Genomic DNA, 13,965 nt, shown 5'->3' with positions numbered 1-13,965 from the left:
CCTTTAAAGTGTTTTTCAGAGTTGCAATTTCATTATTCCCACACCAATTTTTACCCTTTTGACAAGTTTTAATTTTAGAACGCTACTGTCTTTTTTGTGTTTGGACCTCAGCGACAAAGACGTGGTTATGCCCCAATAATTGAGACTTTTTATCTAAGTGTCTGGTACGCAGTAGTGCCCCAAGGATTGATTGTGTACATGGCTCAAAATTATACCCTTGTCATTATTCTTAAGTAAATCGCATATCTGGCGATTTTAAGGCCAATGAGATTTTGTGAGTCCATTTCACTGCATGGTTTCTTGGGTTAATCTCAACATTCAAGACAAACTTATTAGCAGTTACATGTCGAGAGATTGGTAATTCACAGAGCAACATACAGTGGTCACTTAAATCCGTCTGCCTTATCACCAAATTCCCACCCCCATAGATCAGAGCGGCAGACAGAAAAAGATAGTCCAGGGTAGATCTCCAACAATTATTATGCCATTTGAAACTCGGGGAAACCGTTCCTGTGAAATTGCCATTTCGAAATGTGAAGTTCCAAGCCTAGAGTTCCTGTCTAACCAGCATACCTATGTCTCGATTTACGATGGGCTTCTTTTCCCTACTAGGGAGTTAATATCAGCAGTCATCCAGGCATTCAACATTAAAATCTCCCAGGATGATTACAGAAGCACCTTCCTCTTGGATTTCACCCAGAAAGAGAAAAGAAAGGGCAGATAACAAGTCCTCCATCCAAGTTTTTCCGGATTGAGGTAAGGTGGTCGCATAAGGAAAATTACGTTGTCAAAATCCTCAGTAAACTGAGAAGTTGAGATTGTCATCTGAGGGGAGCTGTGTGAGTTACAAAGTGCAGGCAAAGTGGCGCTGGCAATTTGAGAAATGCAGTGAGAGCTGTGTAGGGAAGGCATGGTATCAAAGTAAGACAGACACACGTGAACACAGTTCAGGGGTGTTTATTGAACTTCATCAAGGGAGTGATAAACGCCTATCCAAGCCTAAATCTAAGATGGGAACAAACTACGAACATCAAATAAAGAATGCAGTCCTAGTGAAGTCTTGTCAACATAAAAGGGCCTATACTAAAAAATAACTATTGCCAATCCTTTCCTCTCAATTACAAATACTGTGGGGCAATGTTCATGAAAAAGAAAAAAGTGTTCACACAATGTTAAGTCAGGATATTCAGGCCCTTGGCCTCCCTTCCCCACGTTTTCAGCAGAGGACAAGGCGGTTCACTCGAGCACACAGTTCCATTACAAAAATCAGTGCCTTCTATGCCCAAGTCTCTTAAGTTATCAAAAGTCTCTTGCTTCAGAGGGCCTGGTGTATCAAACAAACGAAAAGTTTGTTTCCAAGTATTCACGTAGGGTGATTCACTCTTCACCCTGGATCCCCCCCAGTCGGGCTCAGATTCCCTTTTCTTACACAATCCCTTCACAGGTCACTCACGGTTCACCCCGGGGCCCCCTCAGTGGGGCTCAGATTCCCATTTTCACAGGTATCAATATGAGCATAGTACAGCTTTAATAACTATGATTATACATTTGTCCCTAGTGGATCATAGTCCTTTAGACCTGGACTCTCCAGCGGCAATATTTTCCAGGTCCTCCCTTCTACATGCCCCAAACAGAGGCATATGGCCTCATTATGACTCTGACGGTAGCCAAGCCGGTAAATCCCGGCACGGCTGCCGCCGGAGTCATCTTTCACCGGCACCCGGCAAAGGGGATTTACTGGGGCCTTCCAGCCCCGGCGGACCCAGTAATTCCCCTTTGCCGGGTGCCGGTAATGATTACTCCCTATTCCCTACTCCCCATAGGGCTCAATGGGAATGGAGAGGACGGTAGCACCGGTACCATTCAGAATGGTGCCGGTGCTACCGTAAGGGTCTGCGAGCGGGTACCTTTCCGCCCGCCAGATCACATCTTACTGGCAGAAGGGTACCCACTCGTAGACTCGTAGTTTGCTTGTCCGGTAAAAATGGTACCAGCAAGCTTACTGGTACCGCTGTTACCGAACCGGAAAACTCGTAATAAGGCCCATAGTCTTTCACTGAAACAGGCTCTATAAGTTCATCCGTGGGTGGCACCTGACCACGTGGCCAATCTTGTAGTCTTCCTTTCCCTTTCCCCCTCTACTTCCATGCATCTCTGGGGGGAATAGAGAGAATACCGTTGGTTTCTTGTGGGTGCAGTATTTTTACCACACTTTCCTACCTACAAAATGTAATTCCCTAGCTATTTCTGTGGTCGAAGCTTATATCTGGACACTCCGGGCACAGAGTGATCCATGAACAAAGGGTCAGTATCTGGAGGAAGTGGTGAACAATCGGGCTGCTTAGGCTCCGGGTCAGAGCATGTGCCGTCACTGAAAGGGATGCACTTGGTTTCAGAATGTTCTACGTGCTCCTTTTCCCACTTGTCATAGGGTAAAGGCAAGGGCACTCGTTTTAGGTGTGCTGCATGGATCCAGTGCTTCTATCCATCCACTCGAACAGCCATCTGAGTGGCAAGTAGCACCAGATAGGGTCATTTCCAGCAAGCTGCAAGACTGAATTTCCACTCAAAGGGCCTCATTACACGGTAGGCGGTAAGGGTTTACCGATGCCCTTACCGGTACTGGTAAACCCTTACCGCCTACCGTGTAATGAGGCCCTTTGACCGCCTTACTACGAGTTCCCTTTGCAGGACCTGACCTTAACGGCTGGTTTTACCAGCCATTAAAGTAGGGTGCCGCAAAGGGACCTTGGTGCTAATTACGGTACCGCAATTTGCGGTACCGTAATTAGCACCTTCCCCATTCCCATTGAGGCCTATGGGGGCGAAAATGGGAATGGGGAAGTGCCTTGGTGAATGGGGAATTACCGCCCCCGCTCACCTTGGAGTAGGGCGTTAATTCTGCCATCCACTAAGGCAGACACAGTAAAATAACGGTGGCAAACCATGGCGCTAATAGCGCCATGGTTACCGCCTACCATGTAATGAGGCCCAAAGTCCTTCACGAGGACATAGGAGGTCATTCCGAGAATGGCGGTAGGGGGTAAACGGCACCAGTACGGATGCTGGTAAAACCAGCCGTTAAGGTGGGAATCCGCAAAGGGACCTCGTAATCAGGCGCTAAGGGATTACCGGTACCGATACCCTTACAGGTACCGGTAATCCCTTAGCGCCAGGGTCGTAGTGAGGCCCCAAGTGTTGTATCCTAGTGAGTTCAAAACTTCCCAATAAAGGCCATTGAAGGTCTGCTTCATGTCTGGTCTGGCAATACCAAATAATGTAAAAAACTATAGCTCCTAACCTGTACTTCACATACATTTCGTAGGCAGGTGACCCTTCCAGGGGTGCCGGCTGACTATGTTCTTAACCATTTTGCTGTCTTCTCTTGCAACAAAACTTTGTGTAAAATATTTTATCCAAACAAATATCTGAAACAAACTCACCTGATTCAAAACAAAATGAATCCCCCATCAAATCAAACAAACCCCCGTCGTGTCTGGTGGACCCCCAAAAAGCGAAACACAGTCGCTGCATATGGTCCGGGACTCTCGCCGTGATGACCTGTGGCGAAGCGGCGAACTGAGATCACGAGTAGCAGACTGCGAGAAACAGAGTCTCCTAAGCAGCGTCCCCCGATACTCACTGGTCTCAGGCCGTCCACTTTGTCCTCAGAAAGCAATGGGTTGTCATCGCAAGAAGCTGCACATTCCAGGCGCCATTTGTAAATCTCAATCTGAGTTACTGCAAATAAATAAAGAACACCAGTCACAATTCAAACATTAACAAAGTTTATTTCGCTTCAAGCGGTCTCAGGTGCAACTATGGGCCTCATTACACGGAAGGCGGTAATGGTTAACGGCCACCGTTAATGGTAACGGTGACCGTTAACCATTACCGCCTTACTACGAGGTCCCTTAGCGGGTTGGTGCTTTAACACCTGCTTTTTGCAGGTGTTAAAAACCAACCCGCTAAGGGACCTCGCAGCTAATTGCGGCACCGCAAAATTGCGGTGCCGTAATTAGCGCCTTCCCCATTCCCATAGAGCCCTATGGGGCAGAAATGGGAATGGGGAAGGGCAATGGCGGAAGGGGGATTTACCGCCCCTCCAACCTTGGAATGGGGCGGTAAATCCCCTTTCCGCCAAGGCGGTGCCGGTATTTTACCGGCATGAGCCATGGCGCTAATAGCGCCATGGCTCACCGTCTTCCGTGTAATGAGGCCCTATGTCTGCGGACAGTCATAGAGAAATTGAGCAATTTACATGACGGCCAGTCAGCATCTTTATGCAGTTCAGGTCTGCTTTGGTTGCTGTAATTACAGATAGTTCACGACCTGCGTAAGGTGGGTATTATCCATGACAACACATGGATCCCCACTCTACGTCACGTCTGTACAATTTACTGTTCTCGGAGCAGTGAGGTTCACCCTTTTCCCAGCGCAAGGAGACATTCCTGGTCTATCTTTACCTGTGTTTGTCTTCGACCAAAAGGTCATTTCGCATTTCGGCTTGGTAGTTCATTTAACTAATTCTTCCTGGATTCTACACAGCATATTATGGTTTCCCTTTATCAATAGTTTCACAATTAGCCTTGGAAGTCAGGAGCCAAGAAGACACATAAACAACCCTTTATCTATGTCCGTGCTGCCTGTTCAAGGTTCGAAGCTGGTAAAGACATTTAGCTAAGCATTCTTTGCAGAGACACTTTTGCCAGCCTTTCAGGCTGCGATCATGTTATACATGAAAAATGAAAACTTACTAAGTGAGCAAGGAAATAATATGGAGTCTGAAAGTGAGCTCCAAATGGGGATAGCTTAGGCTAACACAGGATGGATACCTTTTTACAAGATTTTTAAGTTGAACTCTTTGACGCAGACTGTCCTTATTTACGTTCAGTAAGGGAAATTCCACCTTAGTATGGGGCAGGTTAGGCCTTCAAGCATCCTGACATTTAAATTAATAAAGCTTTTAAGTTTGAGTTTTGAATCTATTGTCTGTGTCCTGCTTCATGATAGCCTCACAGTGACCCCAATAGATGGCACCCTAGTATTCAAAGTCTTATGAGCTACAATGTAAGTAATTAACTAGACACATCCCTGATACTGCCAGTCTGCCTGTTACATGTGAGGCCTGCGATTTTGAACGTGTTGAAACTAATGTGAATATCCTTTTATTCCAATAGGGATGGATGCCCCAGAAATGCAACAACAGTGACTGTTCGATTCTCTGAACTAATGCATTGAAACGCGTCATTATTAGAATATGCAATTTCTAATCCTCTTAGAAGTGGGCAAGATGTACGGTCCAGTTGTCTTTTCAGAGTATTGAGGAACTGAGATTGAGAAGCCCATTGGCTACCAGATAGCTTCCGTCCATGCAACCCCTTTGTGGAAACATCCAGTAACCAAGCCCGTTCTTTCTCTCAATTCTGGGGGTGAGGGACGTCTGGCATGAAAACGAAAATGTGTGATATGCAGTAAAAGAAGCATTTTTGTATTTGTTATTATTTCTAATAGAACACATGTGAGTGCTATTTTATACACATTCTGAATGTAAAGGTATTTTCTTTAAAGCGTTTTGTGAAACGCTTGTAAATGTGAATGGACAAAGTGTATCCTTGGACTGAATATTTTAAAATCTTCGATCAGAGGAAAAATCGCATGTCACCAGAAATAATCTCTACACGAGAAAGCTCATTTGTGCTCTGAATTTGGGAAAAGATTCAGTGGAAAGTGTTCTCTTATTAAGCACCAGACACAAAAAACTGGTGAGATACACAAGCCCAGAATGTGGCGAATGATGCCAACTCAAGAACATATTACTTGCCCACATGAGAACATGGGTGAAAAACCTTATCAGTGCACTGAATTTCAAAGTAGCATCCATTTGCATGATGCACTTGTCTGTCCCAAAAAAATGCATACATGTGAGAAAAGTCATGTGTGCCTTGAATGTGGGAAAGGGTTTGCTAAGAAGGGAAATCTTGTTAGCCACCAGAGAACACATACAGGTGAGAAACCTCACAAGTGCACTGAATGTGGGGAAGGGTTTTCTAAGAAGGGAAATCTTGTTAGCCACCAGAGAACACATACAGGTGAGAAACCTTACAAGTGCACTGAATGTGGGAAAGGGTTTGCTGAGAAGGGAACTCTTATTAACCACCAGAGAACACATACAGGTGATAAACCTCACGAGTGCACTGAATGTGGGAAAGGGTTTGCTCAGAAGGGACATCTTGTTAACCATCAGAGAAAACATACAGGTGTGAAACCTCATGAGTGCAGTGAATGTGGGAAAGGGTTTGCTGAGAAGGGAACTCTTATTAACCACCAGAGAACACATACAGATGATAAACCTTATGAGTGCACTGAATGTGGGAAAGGGTTTGATCAGAAGGGAAATCTTGTTAGCCATCAGCGAACACATACAGGTCAGAAACCTCACAAGTGCACTGAATGTGGGAAAGGGTTTGCTCAGAAGGGAAATCTTACTAACCACCAGAGAACACATACAGGTGAGAAACCCCATGAGTGCACTGAATGTGGGAAAGGGTTTTCTCAGAAGGGAGCACTTACTCTTCACCAGAGAACACATACAGGTGAGAAACCTCATGAGTGCACTGAATGTGGGAAAGGGTTTGCTCTCAAGGGAGATCTTACTAACCACCAGAGAACACATACAGGTGAGAAACCTCATGAGTGCACTGAATGTGGGAAAGGGTTTGCTGAGAAGGGAACTCTTATTAAACACCAGAGAACACATACAGGTGAGGAACCTCACAAATGCACTGAATGTGGGAAAGGGTATGCTCAGAAGGTAGCGCTTACTTATCACCAGAGAACACACACAGGTGAGAAACCACATGAGTGCACTGAATGTGGGAAAGGGTTTGCTCTGAAGTGGGTGCTTACTCATCATCAGAGAACACATACCGGTGAGAAACCACATGAGTGCACTGAATGTGGGAAAGGGTTTGCTCTGAAGGGAGATCTTACTAGCCACCAGATAACACATACAGGTGAGAAACCTCACGAGTGTACTGAATGTGGGAAAGGGTTTACTCGGAAGGGATCTCTTACTATCCACCAGAGAACACATACAGGTGAGAAACCTCATGTGTGCACCGAATGTGGGAAAGGGTTTGCTAAAATGGGACATCTTACTATCCACCAGAGAACACATACAGGTGAGAAACCTCATTTGTGCACTGAATGTGGGAAAGGGTTTGCTCTGAAGGTAAGACTTATTATACACCAGAGAACACATACAGGTGAGAAACCTCATGTGTGCACTGAATGTGGGAAAGGGTTTGCTCAGAAGGGACATCTTACTATCCACCAGAGAACACATACAGGTGAGAAACCTCATGTGTGCACTGAATGTGGGAAACTGTTTGCTCAGAAGAAACATCTTATTAACCATTCCCTTCAGAGCAAACCCTGTTGGAAAGGGTTTGCTCTGAAGGCACAGCTTACTTATCACAAGAGCACACACAGGTAAGAAACCTCATGTGTGCACTGAATGTGGGAAACTGTTTGCTCAAAAGAAACATCTTATTAATCATCAGAAAACACATACGGTGAGAAACCTCATGTGTGCACTGAATGTGGGAAAGGGTTTGCTCTGAGGGGAGCGCTTACTCATCACCAGAGAACACATACAGATGAGAAAACTCATGAGTGTACTGAATGTGGGAAAGGGTTTGCTCAGAAGGGATCTCTTACTAGCTACCAGAGAACACATACGGTGAGAAACCTCATGTGTGCACTGAATGTGGGAAAGGGTTTTCTCAGAAGGGAGCACTTACTCATCACCAGAGAACACATACAGATGAGAAACCTCATGAGTGTACTGAATGTGGGAAAGGGTTTGCTCAGAAGGGATCTCTTACTAGCTACCAGAGAACACATACAGGTGAGAAACCTCATGAGTGCACTGGATGCATCTAATACGCAGTGTTACATAGCAATTCTGTAGGTTTGCTAATTAAATTGACACTTGTGTAGCAAAGCTAGATATTTAAGTTACCCTGTTCAATGAAAGGGCAGCTGACCCTGCATTCTTCTCTTGCCCTCTGGGCAATCTACACTCCCTTTCTCTGTTCACTGCAAGTTCAAAGGGGCTAATGGAGAGGGAGTGGAGCAGTAATCATCTCCTCCACTCTGGAATCACTACAAAATACTGAATCCCATTACTGTGTGGTAGAAAACCTTGCATGGAAAGCAATGCATTTCCCCAAACAGATTGGGTGGGTTGAGTAGGGGATTTAAGTAAGTGGGGGGATATAGGGGCAGGGCTGCGGGGGTCTGCCCCACGCATAAAAAATACATAAAATTCATTGTTTTACATGCAAGGCTTTCAACCTTGCAGTAAGCGATTTGGTATTTTCACATAGATCCCTCCACTCTTAACTGCCAAAGACCTGTGTGGGAGTGCTAGGAAAAATATTGTTTTTCTTTTTCAAATAATTGCAAACCAGAAGTAATCGAGATTACACCTTTATTCAGCTATGTCCTGTCTGGCAAAGACCAATATGTGTTAACTTTATTTTCTATTAAAAGACAGTCATTCAATTCCTAAAAATGTAAGCTGTTGCATGATATATAATTACAGTATTGCTACTGTAAAACACTGCATCGTCTCCATGCTGTACAGTAATGTTTATGTTAGTGTATCTAAATATCATAGTGTCCATTTTGTTGAGGAAGATGCATCATATTGACGAGTGAACACTTTTGAAAATTGGCAAACCCAGTTCTGTGTCCTGCTGGTTGCAAACATCTGTGCAACTGGGGCTTTACGCATGACCTGACCCCATACTTCTTGATGTTGTATCTTATCGCCCTGCTGCTTTATACCAGCTACCCTGAAAGTGAGATGGCCACAAACTACAATATCCCACCTAGTTTTCCCAGTTCTCTGCCTTCTGCTCCATCCAGTCTGCTTAGTCTCTTACTTTCCATATTGAATACACCAATCTAACTAGATGTATATGCAAAGTAGTGGCCAATGGTTCCATCCAGTCTGTACATCTACAGTTGTACTGCAATACCATACATAGTTAGTCTGCAGACCTCGCTTTGCTTTGATTGCTTTATATATTAGCACCTGTGGGACAGAGCTGGCCAAACTGTTTTCAGGGCCTTTTTATAATATCTATTTGTGTCCATTCATGCACATAGCCGTTTACATTTTGCAGACACTCATCTAGGTCTAGAAAAGTCTACTTACCCACTTGCATAGTCCAGTAGATTTTATGACTGTGAGTACCATTTGCAGGGGATGTTTGAAACTTTTACTTAACATTTACTCTGTTAGCATTTTCACTGTGCATGGCTGGCCTCTGCTGTGGGTGGCACACATACGCTGGGTTTGTGGTGGCATGCACCATTTTGCAAAAAGCACATTTATATTTGTATATTTTAAAAAATGTGCAAAGACTGACTCATCTCACTAATGTCTTACTTCAAAAGTACACTAAAATGCTCTATTGGTGTTCATTGTATGTCTTTGGTACAATAACGTCTTTTAACAATAAAAATATGAGTATAACTAATCATATGGGTTTGTTTGCTAATCAATAACATTCTAATTGACAAACTCTGCTAATCAATTTTTGAAATATAATTTATTAGGTGAGAACCTCATGTGTGCACTGAATGTGGGAAACTGTTTGCTCAGGAGGGACAGTTTGCCATCCATCAGAGAACACACACAGGTGAGAAATCTCATGAGTGTGTTGGGATGCACTTTGAAGGCATCATGAAGTAGACACAGACAAAGAACATATAGTGTGGGCTATAAACTTTTATTATCCAAATATAGGGGTAGGGAGAATGCCTAACGTGCCCTATTCTAGGTGGGATTTCCCTGCCTAACAGAACACTAAGGGAAGTCTGCATCAGGAAGTCCAAAATTAAGTCATGTCTGTTCTCCAAACTATCCTTGCCCTCGCCTAATACTTGGATCAAAATTTGTAAGGGTTGAGCCTCAAAAGAATGACAGGCCGATTCATGGAATAAATGTGCGCCGAAAATCCCGGCGCAGAGGGGCCAATACGTGCGCTGCGCCTAAAATCAGCGCAAAGCGCAGGGAAACCAGCGCACGTCGATTCATGGAAGTCCCTGCGCAAGAAAAGCAGAGGACGTGCGTGGAAAAAACGCGCGGCGCAGGCCGGCGCACAGGTCAACCAACGTCGTGCGCCACGGCCACTGCGCCATCACTCCGAGCGCAGCGCACAGCTCTAAAGTAGGCGGGACACAGGGCGGGACACTCGGAATGGGGAATAAAATGGGGCACAACACTCGGAATGGGGAAGAATGTGGGCGGCACGGGGAAAGTTTAGGAGGCAAGTGCGCGGAACGCCCACACGCTCGCATACAACACGTATTCATGGAATAGAATAGGGCAAAAAAGCGCACGCTCAAAGCAGCGCACAGGCACAAACAGGCACAAACACGACCGCCACAAGAAAGCAGGCGGTAGCGTCTCTGCGCCTGCAAGAAATGTGCGCTAAAAGGTGTGCCAACAAATAGCACCTATATACAGACATGATCAATGTCCAATACTGTGGCCCTCCAGGACAAATGACGTACAAAGGGGTACCCACAAACACAGACACGCGCAGAGAGAAAAAATAAACGTGTGCGTGCATACCGGGGTGCGCGGTAAGTTGCACACGCGATATGGCCGGGTACGTGGATTTCAGGGGTGCGCGGGAAGTTCCACACGCGATATGGCAGGGTACGTGGATTACAGGGGTGCGCGGGAAGTTCCACACGCGATATGGCCGGCTACGTGGATCCCAGGGGTGCGCGGGAAGTTCCACACGCGATATGGCCCGGTACGTGGATTGCAGGGGTGCGCGGGAAGTTCCACACGCGATATGGCAGGGTACGTGGATTGCAGGGGTGCGCGGGAAGTTCCACACGCGAAATGGCAGGGAACGTGGATTTCAGGGGTGCGCGGGAAGTTCCACACGCGATATGGCCGGCTACGTGGATTGCAGAGGTGCGTGGGAAGTTCCACACGCAATATGGCAGGGTACGTGGATTGCAGGGGTGCGCGGGAAGTTCCACACGCGAAATGGCAGGGAACGTGGATTTCAGGGGTGCGCGGGAAGTTCCACACGCGATATGGCCGGCTACGTGGATTGCAGGGGTGCGCGGGAAGTTACACACGCGATATGGCAGGGTACGTGGATTTCAGGGGTGCGCGGGAAGTTGCACACGCGAAATGGCCGGCTACGTGGATTTCAGGGGTGCGCGGGAAGTTCCACACGCGATATGGCCGGCTACGTGGATTCCAGGGGTGCGCGGGAAGTTCCACACGCGATATGGCAGGGTACGTGGATTCCAGGGGTGCGCGGGAAGTTGCACACGCGAAATGGCCGGCTACGTGGATTCCAGGGGTGCGCGGGAAGTCCCACACGCGATATGGCCCGGTACGTGGATTGCAGGGGTGCGCGGGAAGTTCCACACGCGATATGGCAGGGTACGTGGATTGCAGGGGTGCGCGGGAAGTTCCACACGCGAAATGGCCGGCTACGTGGATTACAGGGGTGCGCGGGAAGTTCAACACGCGATATGGCAGGGAACGTGGATTTCAGGGGTGCGCGGGAAGTTCCACACGCGATATGGCCGGCTACGTGGATTGCAGGGGTGCGCGGGAAGTTCCACACGCGATATGGCAGGGTACGTGGATTTCAGGGGTGCGCGGGAAGTTGCACACGCGAAATGGCCGGCTACGTGGATTTCAGGGGTGCGCGGGAAGTTCCACACGCGAAATGGCGGGCTACGTGTATTTCAGGGGTGCGCGGGAAGTTCCACACGCGATATGGCCGGCTACGTGGATTCCAGGGGTGCGCGGGAAGTACCACACGCGATATGGCCGGGTACGTGGATTGCAGGAGTGCGCGGGAAGTTCCACACGCGAATTGGCTGTGTGCTCCCAGGCATTACCTGTACACCCTCCACGGCCCCTGCAGGCAGCACACACAACAGGGAACTACCCTGCACACCTGCTCATGTCTCCCACCACCCCCACCCCCCATCCACCAGGGACACCCTCCACCAGGCCCCCACCCATGTCTCCCACCACCCCCACCCCCAGCACTGTGGGGAACCTGCCAGCAGGCCCCCACCCATGTCCAACCCATGTCTCCCACCACCCCCAACCCCCCATCCACCAGGGGCACCCTCCACCAGGCCCCCACCCATGTCTCCCACCACCCCCACGCCCAGCACTCTGGGGAACCTGCCAGCAGGCCCCCACCCATGTCCAACCCATGTCTCCCCCCACCCCCCATCCACCAGGGACACCCTCCACCAGGCCCCCACCCATGTCTCCCACCACCCCCAACCCCCCATCCACCAGGGACACCCTCCACCAGGCCCCCACCCATGTCTCCCACCACCCCCACCCCCAGCACTGTGGGGAACCTGCCAGCAGGCCCCCACCCATGTCCAACCCATGTCTCCCACCACCCCCACCCCCCATCCACCAGGGACACCCTCCACCAGGCCCCCACCCATGTCTCCCACCACCCCCAACCCCCCATCCACCAGGGACACCCTCCACCAGGCCCCCACCCATGTCTCCCACCACCCCCACCCCCACCACTGTGGGGAACCTGTCAGCAGGCCCCCACCCATGTCCAACCCATGTCTCCCACCACCCCCAACCCCCATCCACCAGGGACACCCTCCACCAGGCCCCCACCCATGTCTCCCACCACCCCCACCCCCAGCACTGTGGGGAACCTGCCAGCAGGCCCCCACCCATGTCCAACCCATGTCTCCCACCACCCCCAACCCCCATCCACCAGGGACACCCTCCACCAGGCCCCCACCCATGTCTCCCACCACCCCCACCCCCCATCCACCAGGGACACCCTCCACCAGGCCCCCACCCATGTCTCCCACCACCCCCAACCCCCATCCACCAGGGACACCCTCCACCAGGCCCCCACCCATGTCTCCCACCACCCCCACCCCCCATCCACCAGGGACACCCTCCACCAGGCCCCCACCCATGTCTCCCACCACCCCCAACCCCCCATCCACCAGGGACACCCTCCACCAGGCCCCCACCCATGTCTCCCACCACCCCCAACCCCCCATCCACCAGGGACACCCTCCACCAGGCCCCCACCCATGTCTCCCACCACCCCCAACCCCCCATCCACCAGGGACACCCTCCACCAGGCCCCCACCCATGTCTCCCACCACCCCCACCCCCAGCACTGTGGGGAACCTGCCAGCAGGCCCCCACCCATGTCCAACCCATGTCTCCCACCACCCCCAACCCCCATCCACCAGGGACACCCTCCACCAGGCCCCCACCCATGTCTTCCACCGCCCCCAACCCTCCATCCACCAGGGACACCCTCCACCAGGCCCCCACCCATGTCTCCCACCACCCCCAACCCCCCATCCACCAGGGACACCCTCCACCAGGCCCCCACCCATGTCTCCCACCACCCCCACCCCCAGCACTGTGGGGAACCTGCCAGCAGGCCCCCACCCATGTCCAACCCATGTCTCCCACCACCCCCAACCCCCATCCACCAGGGGCACCCTCCACCAGGCCCCCACCCATGTCCCCCTGGCCCCTGGTCCTGACGATACACAATAATGGCAGTAATGGCCAGCATACCCAGCACAAACACCCAGGCAAGGATTGCATGCACCCACATAGTGAATGCAATCACATGACACAACCCCAAAGGCAAGTATGCAAAAGAACACATGTCCGCCACACACACATACACAATGGGTGCAAGTGAATGTCAAAACCCATATCATGACATGTAAGAAACCAAAGAAAAAATGACACAAGTGTAAGATAATATAAAAATGTATTAAATAAAAAAATAAGTAAACTAATACAACTATCTGGCAAAGCAAATAAAAGGTCCATGTCCGGGAACAAAAATGAGAAACCAAAAAACAAAGGATAGAAAAATC

General features: G+C 49.3%; 1 protein-coding gene across 5 annotated transcripts in view; it reads left to right on the top strand.

Moving 5' to 3' along the window:
- Positions 1-7,874, top strand: part of LOC138570311 (zinc finger protein 84-like) — a 362,312-nt gene extending 354,438 nt beyond the window's left edge. For 3 of the 5 annotated variants that reach the window (XM_069649090.1, XM_069649091.1, XM_069649089.1), the window contains exons 3-4: positions 613-756; positions 5,181-7,874. In XM_069649090.1, the coding sequence (XP_069505191.1) occupies positions 5,786-7,498 (1,713 nt within the window). In that variant the 5' untranslated portion in view covers positions 613-756; positions 5,181-5,785 and the 3' untranslated portion in view covers positions 7,499-7,874. The remainder of the gene's footprint in view (positions 1-612; positions 757-5,180) is intronic. The other 2 variants (XM_069649094.1, XM_069649092.1) reach the window with 2 other exon arrangements.
- Positions 7,875-13,965: the final 6,091 nt, after the last annotated feature.

This window comes from Ambystoma mexicanum, chromosome 2q, assembly GCF_040938575.1.
Source record: "Ambystoma mexicanum isolate Mex_15411 chromosome 2q, UKY_AmexF1_1, whole genome shotgun sequence".
Taxonomy (NCBI): domain Eukaryota; kingdom Metazoa; phylum Chordata; class Amphibia; order Caudata; family Ambystomatidae; genus Ambystoma; species Ambystoma mexicanum.
Note: the sequence above shows the minus strand (reverse complement) of the source record. Positions and strands in the feature narration are given on the sequence as shown.